This window comes from Numida meleagris, chromosome 1 (assembly GCF_002078875.1).
Source record: "Numida meleagris isolate 19003 breed g44 Domestic line chromosome 1, NumMel1.0, whole genome shotgun sequence".
NCBI classification, from domain to species: Eukaryota; Metazoa; Chordata; class Aves; order Galliformes; family Numididae; genus Numida; species Numida meleagris.
Genome location: NC_034409.1, coordinates 47899922 through 47927251, shown reverse-complemented (window position 1 = coordinate 47927251; position 27330 = coordinate 47899922). Strand labels below are relative to the sequence as shown.

The 27330-nt window shown below is 36.7% G+C and overlaps 1 protein-coding gene across 2 annotated transcripts in view; it reads right to left on the bottom strand.

The window, feature by feature from the left end:
• Window positions 1-27330, bottom strand: part of SCYL2 (SCY1 like pseudokinase 2) — a 37479-nt gene extending 10149 nt beyond the window's left edge. The window contains exons 1-12 of one of the 2 annotated variants that reach the window (XM_021410576.1): window positions 27108-27330; window positions 22386-22590; window positions 16680-16837; window positions 12170-12314; window positions 11418-11567; window positions 10580-10801; window positions 9672-9788; window positions 7351-7476; window positions 5748-5924; window positions 2795-2917; window positions 1455-1568; window positions 858-990 (exon numbers count right to left, since the gene is read on the bottom strand). In XM_021410576.1, the coding sequence (XP_021266251.1) occupies window positions 858-990; window positions 1455-1568; window positions 2795-2917; window positions 5748-5924; window positions 7351-7476; window positions 9672-9788; window positions 10580-10801; window positions 11418-11567; window positions 12170-12314; window positions 16680-16837; window positions 22386-22562 (1642 nt within the window). In that variant the 5' untranslated portion in view covers window positions 22563-22590; window positions 27108-27330. Of the gene's footprint in view, window positions 1-857; window positions 991-1454; window positions 1569-2794; window positions 2918-5747; window positions 5925-7350; window positions 7477-9671; window positions 9789-10579; window positions 10802-11417; window positions 11568-12169; window positions 12315-16679; window positions 16838-22385; window positions 22591-24382; window positions 24454-27107 lie in introns of those variants that run through there. The other variant, XM_021410500.1, reaches the window with a different exon arrangement.

Here is a 27330-nt window from a genome sequence, read left to right as displayed (position 1 = left end):
TGATAACTTTGAGCAAATTAAAATAGCTCTCCCAACATTTTGTCACTCTGATGTCGCAGCTTAATGAGAGTTGCTGTCCATACAGTTCAACTATTACAAATGGTCATCTGTTTACCTCTTTGCTGCCACTAAGCAAAATGGTCACTATACTCCATACTTGGCCACTCAGTCACACCTCTTTCTTGATTGTTGATCAGCTGATCTCCCTTAATACTCAAGCTGTTAAAATTGTGCATCCTAAATTGGCCAAGCACCAGAGCGGTACTAGGAAAGCTCAGCTCAGCACTGGAGGCCTCCCACTCCAGAAGTAATGAGCCATCAGGTTTTGTTAGCTGTTTTGTGAAACCCCACCCAGACTACACTCCATTTTAGTGCCAAGGCAGCAATGTTTGTTTAGAAGTCCAATAAAATGAGTCTAACAAAACCTGCAGTGAAAAGCAATAGATTTGTACAGCAATGATTTATATCAACTGACATGCAAGAGAGGGTAATAACAACACCTTAAAAAACCTCCAGCAAGGTGCTCAGCATTTAAAAGAGGACAGACTGCATGCTTGTCTGAGGAAAGGAGCCTCTGATGCACTGCGGGCCATATAATCCATGAAACTGTCACAGCCCAAGGACAGTAGAGTACTCTGAAGTGCACTGGGCCGTGAAGACTACAAATATATGTACCAGAGATCAGAAGTACCAATGATACACAAAGTAATTGAACAGGGACATACTTACGAAGCAGAAACAATTCATTTTTAGTAATCATATTAGCAATATGCTATGGAAATATTATCAGTGATTGAACAGACTGAGATTTACAACGTGAAAGAATAAGACAGAGGAAAGTTTAAAGTATTAATTACCTAAAATTCCCATTAGCACTGCAGGTTCCTTGGATGGAATTTGTTGTAGAAAAGGTAGAATATCATCAAGCACGAACCACTTATCTAAGTACTCCAAAATCTTTCCTAAGCAGACTAGTGAGTTTACCCGGACCTGGGAAGTATAGTAAGAATTAAACAAAATCTTAACTATGTTTTTGTCTTATAAGCTACAAAATTCATAAGTAGAGGAGTGTTTGTGAAACTACAACCATCACGTCGGAAAGTTCAATACCGTTTAAAACAAACTTTTTTTGTCATGAAAGGAAAATATACAGTTATAGAGTGCTCACAAAATCTTGGCTTTTCTGCAGGGGAAGCATTACTAGCATATAGAACTCAGAAACATACTTTAGAAATCAGTACATTATTAACTTACTGTTGTTAACAATACTTTAAAAATTCTTAAGTTTAGAAATAAATTGTGTTTTGAATTTGGAAAAAGAAAAAAAATCTAAAAAACATCCTGGCACGCTGTTGGTCTTTCCTTTGAAAACACCACAGCCAAAAAAACAAAGTAATGAAAGGTAACAACATTTTCTGAGGACCAAGAAAGAGATAAGATTTTAGGATACTTACAGCAAGAGAAGAAGTTTGCAAACATGCAGTTTTAATTCTTGGAATTAATGAATTTTTCATTGATGGGTAATCTATTAAATTGGCGAACGTGGGAATTATGTTTAGGCAAAGCTCCTATAAAAAAAATTCCACATAAGTTAAAGAATAAACATGAGTTTTTATAATAAAATTAGTACTAATATTACTCAACATCAAAATTAGCTTGAAATGTCTCCCTAAGCTTTCAACTTAAGGAAATGCTCAACTAGACAGACTCATTTAAAAATATCTAAAATGATAAAACATAATGCTATGAAGACAGAATTTGGAAATTGTATTTGAAAGTGTATTCATACATTTGTAATAAAATACTTGGATAACAAGAATATCTTGCATTTTGACAAAGCACCTTTCTGTATATATATATATATATAAAATATTTATTACATCAAAATGCAATATCTTTCTACAAAAGTCAAGCAAATTTGAGTAAGCACTATTAGTAATACTATGCACCAGTAAAACAACACATTGAAAGATAAAAGAGCATATTTAGCATATTTAACCAACAGAGAAAAAAAATTACTCAATTTCAGCCCAATCTAAAGAAATGAGTGATATTAATTATAGATTGCAAGTAAATATCTGAGTAAGCAAATTGCTACTGCAGAGAGATCTCAAGTCACATCTGTTTATCCAAATTCTTCTTTAATTGATATTTTGCTTATCTCCCTCCTCCCACTCCTGAATGTCTTTGGCTAAATGGGCGTTAATTCCAATGGAAGTTAATTCCACTCCCAGTGCAAGCTAATTCCAGTGGAAAATTTGCAAAAAACAAAATACACACACAAAAACCAGCCAAGTTAGAAATATATAAAAAGCATCAAGTGAAAAATTAAAATAAGGATATATAAAAGTGCCACCAGAAATTGTACTAGCATGATTTTATAGCAAATCGTGTCTTCTAAGGTAACTATCAATACATATGTTCTTACCAGTGGAATCCCAGAACAAGCCACCTATCACTAAGTGCTAAGTTAGTGCATCTACATTTTCTGCAGCACAGGTAATACATGATAAAGGTACATTCAACTGTTTCCTGTGGTACCTAGCAAGAATTTAGGACACGAGCGTTGGAGCAACAGCCAAGTGGTTACTCTGGAAAATCAGGAAACTAAAGTTTATTTTAATAAGCCAAACTGTTCTTAAGTAAAACACTCTTTCAACATTCAAAAATATTACACAGCTATATTCGTTGGGGCTTTTTTCTCCTTCAAGTAAACAGACAAAAAGTTAGTATACGTGAAAGAAAGAGGAAAAAACTGTTCAGCAATATTAAATAAAGGCTGCAATTACTATACCTGGATCTGAATTGAAGGTGCTTCCAGGGCTCTATAAACCATTGGTAGAACACTATTCTTTATATCATCTGGTGGAGTTTTGGTTAGAAGCAAGTCCATCTTTTGCAGGAAGATCAGTAAAATCTATTAAAAGAAGGACCGTTAAGAAGTCAAAAGGTTAAGTTGTAAGTATAGCTCTCTGGAGTTAAAAGTGCATTGCACTGTAACGTTAGAACTTCAGAAGTTTTCTGGTAACTCAGTAAATGTGATCACTTACCATGTTGCTTGCCTGAAGGCATGGAAAACAAAAAACACTTTGACATATTATTGTATTTTAAAAGCAGTAAATACAGATCAAACAAAATATATGTCTTCTAGACTAGTACTTCTGAAATACGAAATCATAACAGCTGAGGAGGCATTCATATTTCTATTTATAACATGTTTTTTTAAATTAAAACTAACCATATAATTCTTTATATACATCACTATTGAAAAAGATAGGCCCCCCTCCAAAAAAAAAAAAAACTATGGATCAAATGTCTTCAAAGCATTTGATCACAACTCCACTTAGGAAAGCTGCGTTCCATCTGAATTTAAAATCAAAACTGGGACCTGATGAAATTAATATTACAGCTACTATACAGACATAAAATAGCTTTACTATATTTCACTTTGGAAATTTCTATCGTAAAAAGAAAAAATCCCAAGCACCAAAAACAAACAAACAAACAAAAACCTAAAAAACATCACAAACTCACAGCACGTTTAGCTAAAAAGTAACACTCAAATGGCACATTTGCAAAGTGAGATTAATCTTGGTTAGGCTAGCCATCTAAAAGCTAGCTGGTAATGTGAATTACTTATCCAAGTTAATTCTCCAGCACAGAGAACTTTGCAACTAACATCGAAGGGAACCATTCGAGTTAAGTAAGACAACATTTTACAGGGACTGACTCTCCATCAATACCCAACTCTTCTTTTAGAAAACAGGTTGGAGTAGGTGGAAAAATTGTGATAAATGGTGTCACACTCATTATAGAAAGCCAAGTATTTCACAGAAGGAAGTGATTTTAATGTTCAAATCTTAAAATACGTAGCAATCAGCCTTGGTGTTGGTCAGATAAATAGAAGCATCAGAATGTAGAAGTGTAAGTGTATCAAACTAAAATACAAGTTTTCTGCTTTCATTTTCTTTCTGCTACAGGATTAATTTGTAGCACTCCAGGTACCCCACAGCAACTTCAAGACTGTCACATGAACCGGCAATTTAACTAATAATTCCATTTTAAGATTATAAATTCCCTCATACAAAATTATTTTAAAGACTGGATAATAATTTCTTCCTTCTGAAATACAGTAGCCTCCCAAGACACATTTTCTTCGTAACTCAGGTGTCTCACAGAAGCCAAGCAACATGCCATATACACATCCAAAACATCTTGAGAGAGCCTGTGGAAGAAACATTGACATTCTCTCCAAGAGTTACAAACACACAGGAACTGTAGGTTCGCCCCTTGCACAAAGACATGATGTTGCCAATCAGACCTGAAATTGTGTCCTCTAGCACTCCTTAATTTTCCCCTGAATTCCTAGTATATAAACTTTTAAAACAAGACTAGTGAGACAAGCCTTTCCATACTGAAAATTCCACAGAAATAAAAGTGGAACAAGTCATTTAGTACTTAGTGCACATCAAAAACGTTAACATAAGAATTGAATATATAGTATCTAGAAAGCTACAGAAATGCTGCAAGTCTTTATTTCATTTTCCCCTTATTTTCTAAGAAATAAAACAGCTCTAAATATAATATATGTTTTAAATATATATGAGTTTTAAATACAAAACCCATTATGCTTCAGATAAAAACTTGAAATAAAGTTTTTGCAGGAAGGATTGTCTCACAAATCTGATATTAAAGGTAGAAAAACTGAGTATTATCTTTTACGATGAAACAGCAGAAATGAGATGTTTATGGGCTGTGAACTACATGCTTAACTTTTTCAAGACAAAAAGTAAGATAACATAAACTCACAATGTACCAAAGGAAAAGAACATTAAGTACTTCCAATTTTATGAGCTATTTTGAGGTAACACAGTTGTCCTCTTTCCCTCCTCCCCAGTATAAAGGGAGTTCTCAGCCCTGATTCTCTGATACTCAGAGCTACAGCATCTACTTGCACATTCCTACATTTACCTTGGCCCTTAAGTGCTTTGCAGAGAAAGAGCCGCAGAAGGAATTAAAATGAGGTGAGCTAGAAGGAATGCAAGATGCCTATCTCAGTGACAGAATTTTCAAACATCATCACACACAGTGTTGACAAGAAGGATGCAAATCTTGTGCTCCTTTGCTACTTCTATGCAAGCAAACAGCGACATAAAACATATTTTACTTAATCTATCATAGTAATATTTGTCAAATAAAATGAAATTTTTCAAACTTGTGTTACTATTTGTATTATATACTATTGTGTTACACTATTTTATTACCATAAGCAAGCAGCACTTTAAAAAGAGTGTCAAAGTTATGATTTTCCCACCCCAAGATCCCAGTGTTACCAATCTGGACACAAGAAAAAAGTCATAGTCTCAGTTACTGGTAGAATATATGTAAATATTGTACCGTACAACCCTGCTTAGATCAGCCATAATATTGACAAAAAGATTAAAAAAAATACATTCAACAACCAACTGAAGATGAGAGTTGAGTAAAAACTGTTTTCTTTTTGCTAATACAAATCTCATCTATAAGTGCAAATATAACCTCAGAAGACCCAAGTAAATAGCAGGAATAAAGAATTGATGAACTTCCTAGAAAAATCTGTTTTGTATGAATCAAGGGTGACTGCTTGGACAACTACAGAGAAAGCTGGACAAGCTGTGTGAAGTTGGAAAAGGGAACTAGAAGAAACAGTCATTTTTCAGGGAAGAAATACTGAAGAGAAAAACTGAATCTGAACAACTTTAACATACCTGGATTGGTTCTTGTTGCTTAAAAACAGGACCAAGATCTGGCAGAATGAGCCTGATGTATTCTTCTTTGGTGCATTCCTCAGCAATTAGTAGAACATTGGGCAAGACAAAGGGTACCATATCAGGATTCACAAACTCGGAGGTCAAGCAAGGCAAAATTCGCTGAATTATAACACGCTAAGAGAGAAAAACAAGCATACATCACGTTACACCATGCTGCTAATGTGCCAGCTCAACAGCTTTTACATCAATCTGATATTAACCAAAAATACCAAAAAAGATGAAAGTTTCAATTTTGAACTTACTTTCACCATATAGTTAAGCTAATTTACACTGTTCTACTTTTCTTATTTGTCTCTGCTTGCACTCAAGACATAATTGGAGACTACAACAACTGTGAAGGCCAGTAAAAACCTACTGACTGTACAGAAAATTGGACTTTAAGTCACTTATATGAATAATGAAATCCTCATTCTACATATTTCCCTTAGAAAAAAACTAAGAAGTTTTATCACCCAAAACCTCAGTCTTTCACTACCTCAGAACCCAGTGAACAAACTCATAAACTAATATATCTCCTTGTAAACTCCAAGTACATTCCCTAAGTGGGATTCAGCTGACAAAATATAGATAATTACACTGTGGACGCCTAATGTAGAGATACACAAGCTTAAATGCTTTAAAAATCATTAAAAATCAAAGGCACAGTCTAACTCCACAATAATATTTTTAAAACAGAAAAAAGTGAATGCCCTAAAGGCAATTTGTGGCTATCTGAAGTTAGGTGAAATACATCCCACCTACACCAAATTCAAAGTGTCAAGAATTTCTGATCAAAGGAAATAGTTACTCAATTAAAAAGATGAGAATGTTAAATCTGAATTTTGCACTGTGTAGTTCAAAATTGAATTCAATTCAAAAGAAAGAAGTTTAATGTGATGGTCGAAAAGCTCAGCCATTCTACTATGTATTAATCTAATACACCATCTACACCACTTATGCATTATGTCTTACATAAATTTGAGAATACCACAAGAAGAAGAGTCAGTCTAGACACAGTGTCTAGCACTACACAGGAGAAATGTGGAATGACAGGCATTAGCTACTCAGGTTTCTGGTTGCTGCTAGCATAAGAAAGCATTTAGTCTTTTGAAGGAAGGATACTTTGCATCCTTCAACATTAAAGTACTACCTTGCTATAAAGAAGTTGAAGCAATCCTGTAAACAAATTGGGAGAAAATATGGCAAGATGACTTCAAAGAACTAATGATAGCGTCTGGAAATAAAGGGAAAGCCTTGTAAATACAGAGCAGATAATTCCCTTTCAAAGTAGGATGAACTACATAGAGGATATCCAATCAGTGATTACATACATATACTAATAGCACAATTTACCATTTCATGTTTCCAGATTTATCAACAGCTGAGGAGAATCTACACAAATTGTCTTCCAATCTCCCTTTCTTTCCTACTACTTTATTCTGACAGTCTCGTGGCAGTCTACTATGGTACAAAGCTACCTGAAGTCCAGAATTCTGAGATTAAGAATGTTAATAGATGTGTATGTATTTTTAAACTATTTTAAGAAATCATACTTACGTACCTTAGGCAGCTTTGGCAGAACCTTTGGTAGTCCTTTAAAAAACTGTGATTTCTGAAGGTTATCCCTTTGAAATAATGTATCAAAATACTGAAGCGTCATTGCTCCTACATCATCAAAGAATGGTATCTAAAAATAAGATCAACATTATTAGAAAGCTTGCTTACAGACACATAATCATATGTTTACCTTCTCAATGTACTATAGTAAGCCTTTACAATATAGTGTCAGCAACCAACAATTAGAAAAGTAAATATTTACATACTAAGTAGTATAATATCAGTATAATATTTGCAGACAAAGGTTGATAATTAGGACAATTTTCCTAGCACTTTAAAGAAATATCTAAATTAACTCACTGTGTAAAAAATAATGTTTTATTTACAAAAAGAAAAAAAGAGAGAAGAAAAGTAAGAACATGAACTAAAAGTTCTCTTGGAATAAGTATGCTATTTAATATTACAAAGGATTACCTAAAGGCCATCTAGGTCTAAGTACCATCCCTGGAATACTATAATGTTTCAACAAGAATTTATATACAACAGATGTCTGATTATATAAATTTATCTTCAGTGTTCATACCCGCTTGTAAAAAGCTAGAGTGGATAGGATATACACGATCTCCCATGTTTGCATTACTTCAGTTGCACCTCTGGCTGTCAGAAAAAAGGGCACAGGCCTTCTCAAGCTTTGTGTAACAAAGTAGTTTTGTGTACATACGCAGATCAGGCTTATGAACATGGCATCAACAAAGAGGAGTGGATTATCCTGTTGCCTCAGTAAATCATTAATACTGACATAGCTCCTTCATCATTAACGAAAAACTGACAGAAATGCAGCATGAGGACAGGACTGTTTTTATCTAAAATCCATCCCTGAATATTCAGCTTTCAGCTGGGAGCTGAATGAAAAGAATAGAAGAGCATCCATCTCAAACCTACAGAAACTGTAATGCATTTGAAAACTTGCATGAGTAAGAGTCCTCTTTTCTGCTAGTTCTCAGCTAGGGAAGGATATATCAAACTTTATGGTCTTGCAATGGTTCGAGAGAGAGCTCAGTCTCTCAGACCATTTAGACATCTGTTTTCAGTTGAAAAATTTGTGAAAAATGAAAGTACATAAAAACATACACAGAAGCTGTGCTGTCAAACAGAAAGAGAAGTTGATAGGAGTAGGGCAACAAAGAAGAAAAAAAAAACCTATCAGCACCTACTTCAAGCTAGTCTGCAGTGTAAGACTTAAATTCTGTATTCCAAATCACATACCAAGAGAAGTATTAACTACAAGATTGTGGAGCTCTACACACGTTAACTTAACCTCATTAAAAATAGCAAGGTAAATTTGCCCATGCAAAGCTCCACATCAGCTCGCATCATGCTGGCCTTAACTAACTGCTTAACTAACTTTTTTACAACATATATTTAATATCTCTATCCTACAATTCAGCCTCCGGTGCAGATGTGATTAAAGACACTTATAACCTTTATAAAATCATGGTGCTTAATACAATTTACAATTCGTTTTGTTTCAGTCTTTCAGAAAAAGTGAATTGATAACTTAAGCAATGTTTGCCAGTTTCTTCACTTCTTCCAACACTTGTTGACAGAACCATCACTTGTATTCACTATTTCTTCCAACTCAAAGACATTAATTATTCTCTGCATATAATCTTTTTATATGACAGGAAAGGAAGAAAATTGCTTAGCTAAGCAAGTCTATAGGTAGGAACCTGAAATACTATCAGGTATGACAAAATAGGGTAGAGGGCATAAGGATCGTGCTTTTAAGTTCTACCTTCAAATAGTGGAGAAAGAGTTTGCCATATATTATCCTTGTTGCAATTTATTTCTATGTTATTATAGCAAGTAAGCTCAAAATATGTTTTAAGTTCTCCTTCTGCACATTCAAGAACACACCAAAAAAATCATAAGCCAAAAGTTAATCCTTACATTTGGTGTCCTTTGTCACTTCATGGTTTTAAAATCCTTCCAATATGGTTTTAAAGACTGAATAGAATAAAATGTAGCACTGAAAATACTTACAGCTGTACTGGACAGTAACAAAATAGTGTTGCATTGAATGATTACTCTAAGTTCTATTTCAGCACACACTTCTTTCATATTATTAAACGTTAGTGTAAGGACAACACTTGCCACCAGCTAATATCATTACTGCCAAAACAGTTAAAAAAAAGTCTAACATTTCAACCAAGAAGATTAACAGGAAAAAAAAAAACCAACAACTTCAAAAGAGCTCTATTAGTTCTATAAATTAAACATCATTTTCCCTTTTTCCTATAGCTACCGTATTTTCCATGAACTGACCTTAGTCATTTGATCTGCATCTGGTCTGACTGCTGGAGCTACATTTAAGAGTAGCTTTACATGTTCACGCACCTCCTCTGGTATATTCTGGAGAGTACTGGAGCTTAAACGGCTCAGCTGCATAAGCAATTTAAGCACATGTATCATGAAATCAGAAAATCCTGTATACAACTATTTCCAATATACATTAGCACTATACTTTGTTTCTCATACTGGTTTCTTTAACCACACCTTTGATATCACTCCCTTCTCCCCTTTCACAACTCACTTGCTCCTGATCCCTCACAGTTTTCCTTCTGCTTCCCAATAGCCCATGTGTGTCCAGTCACATTCTCCTGTTCCCAGCTTCCAATTGTGTTCAGGTTATCAGATAACACAAAAATCAGTATTTTTAAAGAAGTATATGTTATTATGTGAGATCTTGCTTAGATACACTAAAATACAGTACATATGGTTAAGGCAATGGGCACCCAAAGAAGCTGCAACAAAAGAAACTTGCATGTGAACATCCATTACATCAGCTGTTCCAATTACTTCACCTGTGAGTTCACAAAGAATGTGAAATTGCTGATAAATGAATGGCTGCCCATTGATCAAATCACTCTAAACTCAGCAATCTCCACTAGCCCTACGCTGGTCATTCATTGCCTTGTGTTTGGCACTATTTGTCCTAACAGGTAGAGCATTTATCCCACAAAACCAGCATTCAACAAGATTACAAACAAACTAGCTAAAAAACAAATTCTGTAGCTGACAAAGATAGTACACAAATTTCTCTACACATATTTTCATTTTCCGTATTTTGCTAGGATTATTTTTTTACTTGTGTCTAAAATATTTAAATTTGCTTTAACTTTGACTTTCCAAATATGAAAAAAATGTATAATATTCATAGACAGAACAGATACCTGATCAAGTTGTCTACTAAAACTTTTATAAATATCCTGTTTGTTGACCTCAAAAATTGGTTTCCCTTTATTAAACACCGCATACATAACAGCTCCTAGAGAGTACATATCACTTGCTGTCTCACAGCTCACAGAGAGAATGTACTCTGGTGCCAGATATTCAGGATTTGGAAGACACAAAGATGGCAAGTTTGGATCCCACTCCTTGCAAGGGAACTTGGGCTATAAGAGAAGAACAAAAAAAGCAAACTTATTATGGATTTAAAAAAAAACTACTTAAATAAGAAGTTTGAGCAGCAGCAAAAAATAAAGTTTTAATCCCTTCAAATTACAAAGCAGAAATTGAGTAAAGCATATCTGTTAAAAATCAATGGCCGTAACTTAGAGTGATTAGTTCATGCAGTGATATCTGAACATTAGAATTAAGAAGAAACATATGCAAACATAAAGGCACTGCTGTAAGGAGAGAAACATGAACTATGATAGGAATTGGTTTGAGGAGGTAGCAACCAGGCACTGAATGGCTGTAAGAGAATAATGCGCAGCTATGCATGTCATCAAACATGCAGGTGAGCAGAGTGTCACAGGCACTTTCAGCCTTTGTCTGAAACTACCACTAGCCTATTCTGAGCCTACTGAGCCAAGTCCTGCTTTTTTTCTCTGATGATCAAAGGCAGAACTTCAGTGCAGACCTGTACCACACGTTCAAACTTTCTGCCAACAAAATACAGACGTGAACATTACAAAAATGTACTGAAATGCAATCTCAAGAAACTGGTTTCAGGCAAAGATCTGAATATGAGACATACTAATAAATAAAAATATGAAGATCTAGTACCTCTTGTTCAGATGGATTTGTTGACTGGATACAAAAATCAAAGCCTGTAATTTTCCATGCTCCACTTTTATTCAAAATTATATTTTCAGGAGTAATATTTCCATGGACCATTTTCACACTGCTATGCAAAAAGGACAAGCCTTCAGAAACCTGTTAATAAAAGATTAGTATTTTGGGTTAAATATTTCTCTAGGTATGTTGTACAACAACTACAAAAATTTCTGTCACATCTACAGTCTTATTTGCTGTGGTCATGGTTATACTAATACGTTAACTAAGAAGTGATTTTTCATCACTGATTTTGGACTATGTTTTAATAATTATGTATGAAGGAAATTAAATACAGATGTGAGTATGCAACAGGTGAGATTACTAACACTGATCAGCTACCAAAGCATAAGAACAAAAATATTTGTTGACGTTCAACAAAATTTCCACCAAATAAAACCTAGAAGCTATTGTTCCTCCACAGAAGATAAACAAAAAGCATGCACAGGAGAGACAGCTGTAGAAAAGACATTTATTTAGAATATAAAAATTAACTTTTTTTTTTATTTTCCATATCAGAATAACCAAAAGTAGTAGCAACTTACAGAGCCTCTGGTATTCACCTTCTCTTATACTTACAGTGTTCAGGTCACTATCATCTTTCTCTTCACAATTATTTGATTTACTATACACAGACACGGTATTTATAAAACAACGATTAATAATAAAAGCACATGAAAATAATAAAAACAAAAATGCCACACCTGAAGCAGGCCATATTTAGTCTCCACATCATAAAGTTTGTATTCTTTAATGTCAGATGGTACGGGAGAAGGGAGGTTGTCCCAGCTGCCAAGAACATTAGCTAAACTTGCACACACTGGTTCTGTACAAAATGCCAAGCAATCTCTATAGAGAAGACAGATTAAAAAAAAATGTTTCTTGTAAATAATGCAATACAACACGTCTTGGCTATGAGCAACCATGTTATACATCAACAGAGACTCAGCGTTAACCTAAAAACACATGTTATTACAGACTTTTAATCACTATATAAGAGATTTTATATATGGAAATATATATATGAATTGAAAAAAATATTATAATAGAGAAATCAGCTTCATTTATCATATTCTCTAACATCAACACATATCACTCATGATGCACACAGTACTTCATAAGAAGTTTTAAGAAAACTATACTTTTCCTGCCCTAATCCAAGAAAAACAAATATTTCTTACTACCATTAAACCAGGCTGCTAGCTGTATCTAAAACTGATACGCCCCTAGACTGAAGCAATGCTTAATGTAGTCAGACAGTAATCAGAGACACACAAATATGCTCGTTGTGTGAACTGTTTATCTAATTAATTTATCTACCGCTTTATTAGAATCACAGAATCATAGAATTAGCTGGGTTGGAAAAGATCTACAAGATCAACCAGTCCGACCATCCACCTATCACCAATAACTCCACTAAACCATGTCTCTCAACACAACATCTAAACACTTCTTGAACACCTCCAGGGACGGTGACTCAACCACCTCCCTGGGCAGCCCATTCCAGCGCCTGACCACTCTTTCAGAAAAGTAGTATTTCCTGATGTCCAGCCTAAATCTCTCCTGGTGCAACTTGAGGCCATTCCCCCCATCCTGTCACTAGTTGTAAGAGAGAAGAGGCCGACCCCCAGCTCACTACAACCTCCCTTCAGGTAGTTATAGAGAGCGATAAGGTCAATTCCTGAATGATAGGTCTTTCTAATGGATCTGTGTTAGCACTGTTTAGAAAGCACAGATAAAGCACAAAGAGCAGACTGGTTATAACACTGTGCTCCAGAAAGTCAAATTCTGAAGTCCTGAAAACAGCATACGTCACAGTTTCACAAATTTCATGTGAAAAAAGACCAACTTGTTCTATATATTCCCCTTCCTCACTCTGTTCTGAACAATAAGGGAGGCTACAGTCTTTTTTTTTTTTTTTTTTTGAGAAAGCACTGCGTGGATGGTAGCACATACATCTGGTCTAAGAATGAATATTTTTCATGCAAACACACTGTGGTCATACGTTGCATCAGCATGAATACAGAAAACCAATACTGAGTAACACTGGTAAAGATATTTTTGTGAGTTATAAAGTTACTGGCAAGAAGGCAGAAGCCTAACCTTCTGTTTATTATAACCCTTAAAATAATCACAGAAGACACAACATCTCAGCATGAATTTATCACAAAATTTTTATGTATCTCAGTACATTAACACACTTGCTCTTTGAGGTAAAAGAAGGTTGATGAAACATGCAACACTCTCATTACTCATCCAGACTAAGAGTGACTTTAGTTTTTTGCTGATGTCTTCCTGAAGGCAAAAAGAAAATCAAAATTCACTGATTCATAAGCCTCAGCTAACCTGACCAAACTGTAATTGCTTTGCCACCTTCGCACCATTCTGTAGAAATCATCGCTTCCACTTTCCTGTTAACACAACTAGTGCTACAAAACCTCATTTTCTGATTAATCACCAGGAAGAATGAAAGCACAGAAAGACAAAGATCTTCATTTTTAATCTGATTTCAGCTTTACTGTGGAGCTTCTCCATTTAGTTATGGTTAAGGCATTGATGACAGAAAATACTTACAAAACAGTTATTCAGTATTTTCACAACATAAACACTCTAATTGCTGTTGCTTTGAGGGAAAAGAAAGATAGCTTTTTTTTTTTTTTTTTTTTTTTTTTACTTCAGGAGTTAATAAAATAAGGTACCACGTCAGAATACCGGAAGGATGGAGTAAATCTAATTAAAGCAATTTAATATTGTACGAACTGTTATCTGCCATACAGTGCATCCTCTTTAACAGTTCCCTGAATAATATCAAAATGACATTCAGAGTAACATAATAAAAAGAAAACAAGTTACAAAGAAAAGTAATGGCCAAACATGCATATGCTTTGGGAAAAAAACTACAACAGATGGAGTGTCTATGAAATTAAATATCTGGAACTCTTCTGTCTTTGTGAATAGTTTTACAATTCAGCCTTTTCACGCTTTTCTGTTACTGGAAGCCAAAACAAGCTGTTAGTAAATATGTGTTACATTAAACATTTAGCATACATATAAATATACATTGCATACATTATATAAGTGCATGTAAAATTTACATACAATATTTATTATCAACATAACTATGTTGAATATCAATTATATGAAATAGAAACATTATATTAGCAGTAGCTACCTACATACTGGGATCAAAATACTATGGCCTGGAAACATCTACCTGGTGCAAATAGACCAAAAGCATTCTTTTACACCACACCACAAAAGGAAAATAGAGTGTGACCTGCAGGCAGTTTGCCACAGCTGTATGTTACTTTGGATACACCAAATCCAGACCAGCCCAGAAGGAGCCTGCTACAGATGTCCTCAAAAAATAAACACACTGCAAATACCTTCTTCAATTCTAAAAAAAATATCAGTCTTCCAGGACACTTGCACAGAGATACATACACAGTCTAAGCAAATTTTGAACCCCACAAAACTCTTACACCAGTCTGTGGCACAGCAAACATCTGGGCAGGTTTGGTCACAGTGATGTTCCTACCAAGAGCGTACTGGGTACGAACAGTATTCGGATCAAAGCAGAGTGTTACTAAAAACTCACCAGCAAGAACTCTGACTGAATTGCAAGATTAATTTTACTCAAAAGGCTTAAACTGTTCGCAGAAAGAATACCAAAGCCTTCTTATCTCTCCGTGGTATAAATCTTACCCTCTTCTTTTTAAGTGTAGAATTTAGGAAAAAATAGAGATGAAGTTTCCGGGTGAACTGAAACACCATGCCAATTTTAAGTGAAAAGCTTGAGGTACATTCTGGTATATATGACTCACCTGCATAAACAATGACTGAGACAACCCTAGGCCATTTAATGACTGGTAGTTTATTTACTACTGTACAATATTGACAGTTGTCTTCAATTTGTAATCCACCATAGACTTATACAAGGAGCAAACTAAACCAAATGTCTTTAGTACAGAAGGAAAGATATATATGAATATACAGTTGTCATTTGATCCATGAAATCTTTCTCAAAGTAGGCACTGCAGAGATAAAGAAATATTCCCATGGCTTTCTCAGCAACTAGAAACCAGTGTCTTTGGAAACGTGCAGGTTAACAGACAGAATAACAAGCGAATGAGTTTGAAAGGTAATGTATATTAATCTCTATTAGACTCCACTTATAAGAAACTTCCTTGGAAGAAGTTGAAAAGCCTCATGATCTTTCTCAGTAAGATCAGCTTTTTATTTTAACATGAAATCTTCATTTTATTTATCAGATTTTAATGTGTTGTTATCACTACAGTTGAATAATACAGGTATAAAACTAACCCATTATTGTACCTAGTGACCAACCTTACATAGATCAAACAAACACTACAAAAATACAAATTTGTCTCCCTCATTTGGTATTTGAGGATCTTTTATACGCATATGAAGCAAGAAAGATACAATTTATCGAGTGCCCAATCTCATAAATGGAAAAAAATAAATGAACAACCTTTTAAAAGAAAACAAATTTGAAAGGCCCTTTTAAAGTGAAATTAAATGAACTACTAAATATCCTTGCTCTAAGGGTCATGTGTAGTCTTCCACCTGCAGCTGGACTTAGATCATGTAGTAGATTATCAATTAGATTCACATCAAGGATGCATCCTATGACTTGGTGAATAAGGATTTGAGGGTGGGAAGAATAACATTCCCACATAAGTGTTGAGGGATCAGGGTGGCCATGACTCGAGCGACTGTACGAGCAAGGAAGTACTGCAGAGTGTGTGTATGGAGTAGTTCTGGGTGGACGGTCGGCAGGGCCTAGGGGTCCTTGGGTGGGGCGGAGTCCAAGGACAGAAGTTTCAGGAGGTTAACTGTTGGGCACAGGGGGGTGGTTGCTGTTTGGCTTTGTTTGTTCAACAAGTTGTAAACACCAATCAGAGAATGGGGCTGGGTTAGCCCCACCAATGGCAGTTTGCCAGGTGTAACTCAGTTTCTATATATGTTGTGAAGTACTCCATTAAAGTTGAAGCTTGCGTACTCATATTGAGATTGTCATGCTTCCCACAACGTGTAGCGTTCGGCTCTAAATCCCTGGAAAATCCGCGGCACATAAGTAAATATATTACACTTGAATCTCATCAGATGTAAGTGCTGAATGTTCCAGACATTTTATATTGAATAAGCAAACAATAATTAAGAAAGTCTGTTCTCACCTTTACTACAGCTTACCTAGATTCTTCCAATGGATGTTGAACAGTAAGCAGTCGAGGGTGTCGAAGCCTCGTTAGCTGTTGAACACCTCGTTTTAAAGAATCAATAATCTGATCCTTTTCAAATTTTTGATACTTGTCTATTAGTTTCTTATCAAACACGAAAACAGCCACTTCCTAGAAATAACCAATGAAATTCACTCAGTACATAACAAATCCAAAAAATAAAACCTACATAAGATTAGGTAAGTGCATACTTTTTAAAAAATCAACAGCACAATTCCAGCAATGCAAGAAGCATTTCAATATATATCTGCAGCTACATATTGTTCTTACTCCGTCCCAGCCATTTTCACTGTGATTGTATAGAATTTCTGGAATGTTTTTTAAGAATTACTGTGCTCCACACCTTACAAACTATTGCATAAACTACAATCACTTGCTACAGAATTATGGAACAGCAGATTAACAGGCCAGAAATCAGCTTGATTTTTAGGTAGACAAAAGCATTTATATTAACTATGAATAAATAAAATATTCTGAGGATACTCACTCATTTGGCATTAAGGGGTGTTTTATTAAACTACACTCTTTCTCAAAGTTCTGCTCCAAACAAGTATGTTCCATATTAAAGTATACTTTCATAAGAGAGAATTTGTTGTGATGGAAAAATATCTGAGAGCTCAATTAACCTAATCATTCCCATGATAACACATTAAGCACAAGAAAAAATTCCTGTGTAAAATGAGTCCCAGAAATGTAGTAAATGTTAAAATAGAGGAAATAGATTTTCCAATGAACCTCTGCAAATGGAGTGGGAGAAAACTAAGAAAATTATATGAAACTTCAAAATTACAGAGGTGAATATGAAATTAAAAAAAAAGAAAGGAAAACCAGCAACTGGACAGGCTCATCATGGAAGCCATTAAAGACAAATCAACTGGAAAAAAAGTACACTTGCATCCATACTTGACTAGTCAAACACCTTATAAACCAAAGAGAACACAAAAATCCAGCTCCCATCTCAGCCAGTATAACTGCAAAAAAAAAAAAAAAAAAAAAAAAGGAAAGAAAAGAAAAGAGAGAGAAAAAAGTAAAATATTTCCCAAATCTTAAGAAAGCAGGTAGTGAAGAGTCAAAACTAAAAGGGAAGCCCTACTCTATTCTCATTTAAAAAAAAAATAGCATGAAGTATTGTTGATTCCTATCAACAAAGGCCATGATCTAGGGAAACAAATATAAATACTGCACCAATGCTTGCCGATTCTCAGTAACCTGTGCCTCATTGTTTCCATTCTATCCTCCTGATGTCCTCTATTCCCAACAAGCAAAAGGCAACCAAGCCACCAAGTCATATCATGCTTTCTCTTTTGCCACTGAGAGGAAGGCAAGCCACACAAAGGTTGCAGAAACACACGAGTACATGTGTTGCTAAAGATGCAAATACAACTATAAAGTATTTCTAAATAAGAACTCTAAAAGCTGTGGAAACGTAACGATGTAACCATCAATTCATCCTCCCCATTTCACTGCACGTTGAGAAAAGATGTTAACAATGCAAAAAGCATCCAAGCACTGTTGTGGTGAACATCAGAGAAACTCAATCACTATTTTCAAGGAGATTTAGAATAGTGTACAGTAGTAACAGCAGAGACTAAGCACAGGACAATGTGGAAGGAAGAAAAACCCACAAAATGCTGAATGACAGTGATTTGCCATCTATTATATGATTCAAATGAGGTAGTGCTCTTGTGCAAAAGATTAAATGAGATCCTGTTGTTAAATACTAAGCTGTAAACAAAAACAAAGGAAATTTTAAGATAGAGTGCTTGATTTTAGAAACTTTGCTTGCTTTATCTCTTATATTTCTTCTCTATTTTACCTAAATGCACTCAGACATTTTTTTAATGAATAATCAACATGAAAACACACTATGTTTTATCACAGACTCCCACTGTGCAGAGCAAAACAGTCTCTGAATTAAAATACTGGAAAGCATTCCAGCATCACTCTGGTCTTTTGCCAGAAGAGATTTTCCTCCAGCTTTTTTTTTATCATAGAAGTTAGACAATGTTTCTGCAACTCTACTTTCCCATTAGTCTGTTTCAGTCACAAAGTATACAACATTACCATTTCAGGTTTGAAATGAATTTGCCTTCAAAGTTTAAATAATAGAAAGCTTAAATTACAAAAGTACTATAGCTGAAATCCAGAAAGTTGATTTACCTATAATATATCCAGTACTATGACAATAAAAACTAAACATGACTACAATAGTCCTGAAGTGGAAGCCATTATCTCTTTAATTCTTCTATTTCTTACAATCAAGCCAGAATGAACATTCCGAAGTAACCTTACCCTATGTATTTCCTTCTGATTGCTCTAATTGGAAAAAAGGACAAATGCCATATTATGCCAGAAGAATATCAGCACATTCAGACTATGGAAGCGAATCCACAATGGGCAGAAATACATACTATAAAATAAGCAATGTGTTACTTCATGTAACATGTTGTATAACTAAAAAGTAAAATGAGAAAGTCTCAAAATTATTTCAAATGAACAGTAAATAACACCCAACACATGCACACAAGTAAGTAATTTCCTTGCAGTGTCATGTTGTTATTTAGTCACCTATAAATAAGCAAGAAAAGACAAAATAGATTTTTTTTTTTTAAAAAAGGAATACTACCATACATATCTGCTGTCACCAGAGATTAAATTTTGGTATTTTTGTGTATGTCACAGAATTAAAATAAGAATCAAATTAATTCACATTTGAAATTTTAACTTCAGCTGACCAACTTCTCTATGACAGCTGTCTTCCATTTGTTCTGGGAAACAAACGTTTCAGATCAGCACTGCTGATGCAATACTAAAACTCCAATTCAGCTATTTTATATGGCTACAATGACTTAAATTACTACTTGTGTTGTAAAATAACAAGAAGGGCAATTAAGCCTTACATCCTCCTTATTTGATCACTATACACATTTACCATGAACAAACAAACATGCTGAGTGCTTGTAGTTCCAAGTTACATACACACATTTGCAACACAGGAATTGCAGGCAGCACTTGACAGAAGTGACAGCAACCACTTGGAGTACGACAGCCAGCCACTTCCATACTGCCCAACCAACCTTCAAAAGGCCCACGCAGAAGGAATACAAAATAATTCCAAAGAACAGACACAGGAGAGGACAGAGTGTTTTGTTCTGATGGATTGCTCTATTTTGCAACATTAAACGGAATGTTGACATGATGTTACCTAACTGGCAATATCAATTATGAATGGTATTGCCAGCTAAAATTCTCTGCAATACAACTGCTGCTGGATTTTTAATGACTGATGATGGCATACAAATGCACAGGTGTTAGTCAAGGTTTACAGAGTGAAGGCAGGTTCCAATATGGTAACATCTGAACTAATGCCCTTTAACATCAACAGTCAGAACACCTATTCAAAAGCACGAAAAACCAAACAACCAACAACCTATTTACTGGAATGGATTTCCATATACTGTCAAGTGGGCAGAGTGAAAGAAATTACAACACTCCATCCCCTCAAAGCTATGCCCACTACAGGTCACTTGCTTATGGAACACGGAGATTGTATAAAACCTATCAAAACTACAATACTTTCAATATTATTACTGCATTGTATGATCGAATAAGACCAAAAAACAACACAAAATAAACAAAAAATCAGCACATTTGAAAAATTCAGTAAACACTGTATGTGTAAAGTCCTGTCATGGCTAGACAGATGCATGAGAAACATGGCACAACATATGCTCAACATTATGCAGATTCTGACACAGATCACACAATCTCCACACAGTATTTATTCTGCATACTGTATTTCCTCTCCACTAGCTACCATCTGACAGGCTACATACATGCTTACCAAAGTTACTCTGTGTCCATCTCTTTCTGCGCATCCACAGCAAGCTGATTCATTCTGTGACTTCCTATCACTTCAGCATTGAGTTTAACCGTAGGCTGTATCTCCTACTTACTCAAAGAAAAATCTATTTTCTCTCCAGGTTTTAAAAAGATATTTTACATTTCTCCCAATCAATAAAATCATGTTCTGTAATACCACCTCTTAAACTCTGTTTCTCATAGATTAATAGAATTGATTGAGCTGGAAGTGACCTTAAAGATCATCTAGTTCCAACCCTCCTTCCCCTTGCAGGGCTGCCACGCACCAGATCAGGCTGCCCAGAGCCCTATCCAACCTGGCCTTGAAAGCTTCCAGGGATGGGGCATTCACAATTTCTCTGGGCAGCCTGTGCCTCACCACCCTCTGAGTGAAAAAACTCCCCAGTATCTAATCTCAATATCCTCTCTTTTATTTTAAAGCCATTCCCCCTAGTCCCATCACTATCAGGTTTCATAAAAGTTGGTCTCCCTCCTTTTTATAAGTTCATTTTAAGTATTGGAAGACCAAAGTGAGGTCTTCCTGGAGTCTTCTCCAAGCTGAACAAGCTCAGACCCCCCAAACTTTCTTCAAAAGAGAGGTGCTCCAGCCCTCTGACATCTTCGTGGCCCTCCTCTGGACCTGCTCCAGTAGCTCCACACCCTTCCTTTGCTGGGGGCCCCAGGCCTGGACATAGCACTCCAGATGGGGCCTCACAAGGGCAGAGTAGAGAGGGACAATCACCTCCCTTGCCCAGCTGGCCACCTCTCTTTCGATGCAGCCGAGGATACTATTGGCCTTCTGGGCTGAAAGCATGCATTGCTGGCTCATGTCCAGCTTTCTGTCCACCAGAACCCCAAGTCCTTCTTCACAGGGCTGCTTTCAAGGAGTTCTTCTCCTAGTCTGTAGTTGTGTCTGGGACTGCCCTGATCCAAGTGCAACACCTTGCACTTGGCCATACTGAACTTCATTAGGTTCATGCAGGCCCACAGATCTCTCTGGAAGGCATCCTTTCCTTCTGTTGTATCAGCTACACCACTCAGCTTGGCATCTCATCCCCAAACTTGCTGAGGGTGCAATCAATCCCACCACTTCTGTCATTAATAAAGACAAACCTTGTTCCAAAGTCGCAGTCCCACTTTTATTTATACATGCAGCTTCAACTGAAGCAAAAGTACATATACTAGTGCTCTAAACCTTAACACTTTAAGAAGACAGAGTTACATCTCAGGCAACAATACTGGTCTGAAAGTTGCACAACCAAGGCAGAATTCGCTTCCTCCACACCCTCCTTCACTATGCAATGCCTTTCTGCCACTGTATCTCATTTCTTAGTAACATTTTGAACCCTTCAATTTGTGCATCACAGCTGAACAAAAAAAAATCAGCCTGTTTTCCTGAGATCAAATAATGGCACAGTCCACGATCTTTTAACGCTATAAAAAGCCAGTATTATTGTGCCCCAAAACTGCAAGGTAGACTAAACAGGAGAAATGAACCGTGTTAGAACAAACAAACAAGCCTCTTCCTTCTTGTCAGATCAGTTAACTCAAATCAGTTCTTGCTCTTGGTCTTAAGCTGTATGCTATGAATACAGAACCACTTCTTTCTCCAGCAGCAATGCTCACTTAAGTAGTTGATAACATTATATTTAAACAATTTTGGGGTCTTCAATTCATTTTTAAACCCTTAGCATTTGTCCGCACAGCTGGATTTTGCTTTTGAATATCACTTACCAGGTGCTACCTACCAGTCTGTTATTTAACACTTACAAACATAGGTCGTTACTTGACAACCCACCTGCTTTGTCGATTTTTTAGTTCCATTAAATATCTTCCAGGCAAGACCGTTACCACCACTGGCAATATGTCGGCCAACATCAAATTCCCTGGTAACGGGATTTCCCATGACTGCACTGGTGACATCAGCTGTTACCTTTGTAACAGTACTCTTCAACTTATTCAGCATGGACTCCATTGTGTCAACTGTACACCAATGCACTATCCTAAAAAGACAAGAAAAAAGATTCATAGTCTCTTAGAAATTCTGTTAACAAAGACAAATGTTGAAAACAATATTAAGGTCATCTAACCAAAGATCCATTACGATACAGGAGCAACCATAAAAAAAGAACAGTGAAATGTAATTTCCAAGATACATTCATACTGAAAACACATATTTGCGCGCACATGCCTGGCAGTGTATGTCATAGAATCATAGATTGGCTTGGGTTGGAAGGGACCTCAAAGATAATCAAGCTCCAAGCCCCCTGCCACAGGCAGGGCCACCAACCTCCACATCTGATACTAGACCAGGCTGCCCAGGGCCCCATCCAACCTGGCCTTGAACACCTCCAGGGATGGGGCATCCACAATCTCTCTAGGCAGCCTGTTCCAGCACCTCACCACTCTCCTTGTAAAGAACTTATGTGTCCTAGCATGTCCATGCTACTCCTCCCTAGAAACTGCTAAATCTGTTGATCACTCTTCATGAGATCTATCAAAGCAACTGATGACTGAAAAACTCAACCATTTATTGGAAAAAAGATGATTGAATCAATTAGAGAATCTATAAACTGCTCCCATGAAAGGAAAGGTTCACAACTTGTATATTATTATCAATCGGCAGAGCCACAGGTGAATGAAACCGGGCTCCATTAATTCAGTGCTCATGGAATTAGACATTTTCTGAGGGAAAAGACTGCCCAGACACCAAGGCCAGCAACAGAATGATTTCTATTATGCAGAGGACAATTAAAAAAATGATAATACTGTTCTTTTCTACATCATGCCTAACAAAATACAAGCTCAAAATGTAGTCCTTTATCCATTAGAACTGCTGACATTATTAGTCTGACCTGAGTATTCATGAGCTGATCAGTTGCTGTGGAAGCAGGAAACAAGAAATTGACTTTTTATGCTTTTTTTAAAACAAAATTGTACATCTAATTGTACATGTTATTAGCATAACCTTGCAAATTTGGGAGCTAAAAGACTGTGGCTGCTTACAGTTCAGTTCACTTTTCCCTCCCTCTACTGTGTACTTACACAGTTTCCTAAGTTGACAGAATTTGTTCAAAAAAATCTGACTTCTCTTTTCTGTCAGAGAAAAGTTTGAAGGATATGCCACATTTATACAATTGTCTCTCTGATAATGGATATATAAGAAAGAATGGAGACAAGAAAGAAATGGTGAAAGAGAGACAGGCATTCATCTTCTTTATCGGTATATGCAAAGATAAAGAGAGAATGCAAAGAGAAATGATTTCCTGGAATTGGTATTATACGGCATATTTTAAAGAAACATTGAAGAATATTTCCTCATTTCTCCTTTCAAATAAGGTATGAAGAATTACTAATGCCTTCAACTTGCAGAATAAACCTAAGATAACACACTAGCAAATACGCTGAAATATAGCCTTACTTGTTACATATTCAATTCATTGGGTTATAATTTAAGCAAAACTACCTTGAAAAATAGAGAATGTCACTGCTAATTGAATAGAAGAGACAAGAGTCAGTCACAATAAAGATGTTTTCCAAGTCATGGTAACGAGGATGAAATAAGCAGAAGGCAGTAACAAGCAGTCCAGGGAGCACTGGGACGAACCGGCCCCAATGTCCACCTGATCTATTAGAACAAATTAAAGCTTTTCTCACTGCTCAGGTACTATAGGGCATTGTTCTGGTCCAGATTTTCTGGAGTCTAATCAGATACGCATTTATACTACAGCTTTTTCCACATTCAGGCCATTGATGGAGCTTGTTTACTCTCCATGGTTGCTTAGTCTCACAAACCTGTAGCAATTTATCTTTGGCATCTGCGTATTTCAGTCAAACTTGACTGAAATCAGCTGCACTATTCAAACATGCAAACTCTCTTCCCCCTTTCCTAAAAGAGAAAATAAACACACTAAGCAAGTTTTCCTTAAAAAAAAAAAAAAAAGTAACTGAAGAATTCATTCCAGTGTAGATGTATGGAGCAGTACTAACCTAGTTCTAAGCAAATCCTAGATCCTAGCCCAGTGCTGGAAGCACCACAGTTATGTTACTTGATACTGATCACTGTTGCAGTTACATCCCATTTTCAGTATGACTCCACAGTGAAATGTAGAAACACACTCCTGTTGTGACTCAACAGCCATTTCTCCAACAGCCACGTCAGATGAGTAACACAACTTTGAACTTCCAGAGAGAGTACCAAAATTAAAAAGTCAAGAAAATGTACTATATAAAAAAGATGTATTATTATAAAAAAGAAAGGCATCAGCTGCACAGATCTCAATCTCACACTCAGCTTTAAAACTGGAAGTAGTAGTTATGGCTTCAACAGGACCACTCAGGCGCAGAACCAGAAATGATGCACATGCAGGATGAAGTGGGTCTTAATTATGGGGACCAGAAGCTTTAGATAGTGAGGCACTGAGTTTGAGTAGTCTAAGAAAAATGAGATAAGAATAATTATGTACTTGCTTGGTATGTGCTGTTTTATTGAGAACAGCCGGAAATAAACTATGGAAACACGGAATTCTTTCATTAAATTACTATTTTTACATGACATTTTATTACAATAAATCAATTTTATCAATTATGCTATGGACAAATGCATGCAATTCTTAACTGCGCAGCTCAAGACCAAACAGTTATTAGACACTGTCCAATATTCCTTTATACATGAACTTTTTATTAACCTGATGAATAGGTAGAAACATGGATCACAGAGTATTCTGAACACAGTGGTAGGGATCCCTAGAATTTATTCTGCAGCTATATCATGGGACAAATTCTCTATATCAAAGGACTATAAAATCAATCTTAATGAGTTTAAAATAACCACAAATCTCATTTACTTGTTGTTAAATTGTTGTTAAATTTTGTGCTATTTGTATTTTATTTCATTCACTGCCTACCCACAAGTCTTCTGCAGTATCAATGCAACACATTCTTCTGTTGCAATTCTCAAAACTGGAGAGAAATTTCACAAAATTAATTGCAAAGATAGGAAGAAGCAAACATGCACATGCATGCTCACATTCTTTTGTATAAACCTGAAAGATAGCTTCTCTAGCCAGACAGCAGAAAAATGGTGTAGCATTCATTAATTCAGAACTGCCCTGTACTGCAGGTGACAGACTAACTATAGTGAGAAGACCAGAAAAGCCAGTAGGTGAGAATGCTAACAACATCCAGGTGTCTGAAGGGTCAGGATTTAAAAAGCAATCCTAACAGGCCCTGTCCAACCTGTTCCACTTCAGCTTGGCAGTACACAGATTACTGATTAGTTCAGCTAAGGGAAAGGAGTACTGAGAAACGTACTCCTCAATAAACAGTTTTGGTTTTAAGTCCATCAAAAACTGTTTATACATTTGTAGAAATCCTTATGTCAACATTTGGACTGTGTTCTAAAAGAAGCCTGTTTCTTTGGCTCTGTAAAAATGATTGTTATTATTGATTTCAGTAAAAACTCACATTTACATCAACAAAAAGAATGTACTTTGAAAACCCATGCAAAAAAAAAAAAAAAATAAACATTCTGTTTGGGGTAATAACTATAATACTACGTATCATGATGTTATTAGCCCTAACTGAAACATGCAATTTTAGCTCTCAATTGCAGGAAACTGTTCAATTATTCAGTTATTCTAAGACTTAACTACTTTTTATAGAAAAATTAACAGCCCCAGGGCAATAAAGGAAGTCTGTTACCCAGAATGACAATTTCATCACAAATTAAAAAACAACAATTGAGAAAAGTACAAGATCTTATGAGTAACGGCACTCAGACGAGCAACACAAGACATGTAATAATGTTTAAAAACTTTGGTTTCTTTCTGCTTGAACACAAAGGGTTACCGATAACAAGTCTATGACAGCAAGAGCCTGATATCTATACCAAGTCTATGGAATCTGGAACCAATCCTAAAAGGAAATATGGCATTTGCTTAGGGTGTCGTTTTCATGAAGTCCCCTCACAACTGCGGGTGGTCTTTGTGCTGATATACACGAGCAGAAATACATCAGCACAGTGACAACCTTGCCACTACGCAAGGGGAGTAAGCAACAGCCCACAACAGCATTAAGAAATGGAACAAAACAGTGAAAACGTTGAAATAAAATCCAAAATAAATCCTCGGAATAAATCACCTTCATGGCTATTTTTTTTTTCCCCAAGCATTTTGGTACTGAAACCTTAACAAAAAAAACTGACAGAAGGCGGCTGTGCCGGTCCCTTGTTAACAGGAGAACCCTGACCTGAACGCCGCACAACCGCCGCCCGCCTCGCGCGGGCTGGCCCTCGGCATCAGGATGTCACTGTTATTTACAGCCAGAGCGGACCCGTACCGCTCGGCCGAGCGGCCCCGCAGCACAACCCCTCCCCGCAGCTGCCCCGGGGCGGGTGGCGCTGCACTCCGCCCCACGGCCCGCTCGGGCCCCAGCGGCGCTCCCGGGACGCGCACCCGCAGCCCCCGCGCAGCGGCACTAGGCCCCGGGCAGCCCCGCGGGGCCGGACCGCGCCTCTCACCTGAGCCCGGGGCGAGCCGCTGGCGCGGGGCCCGGCCGCCCGTCGCCTTGTGGGCCCGGAGGACCGGCTGTCACCTAGCTCCGGCCCTGACTCAGTCAGTCCCGTCCCTCTACCGGCTACTCCATAGCGACAGCCACGGCGCCGGGAGAGGGGCGGCCTGCGCGCGGCTCACTTCCGCCCCGCAGGGGCAGGGCCGAGGCGGCGGCGGAGGGAGGCGGCGGGG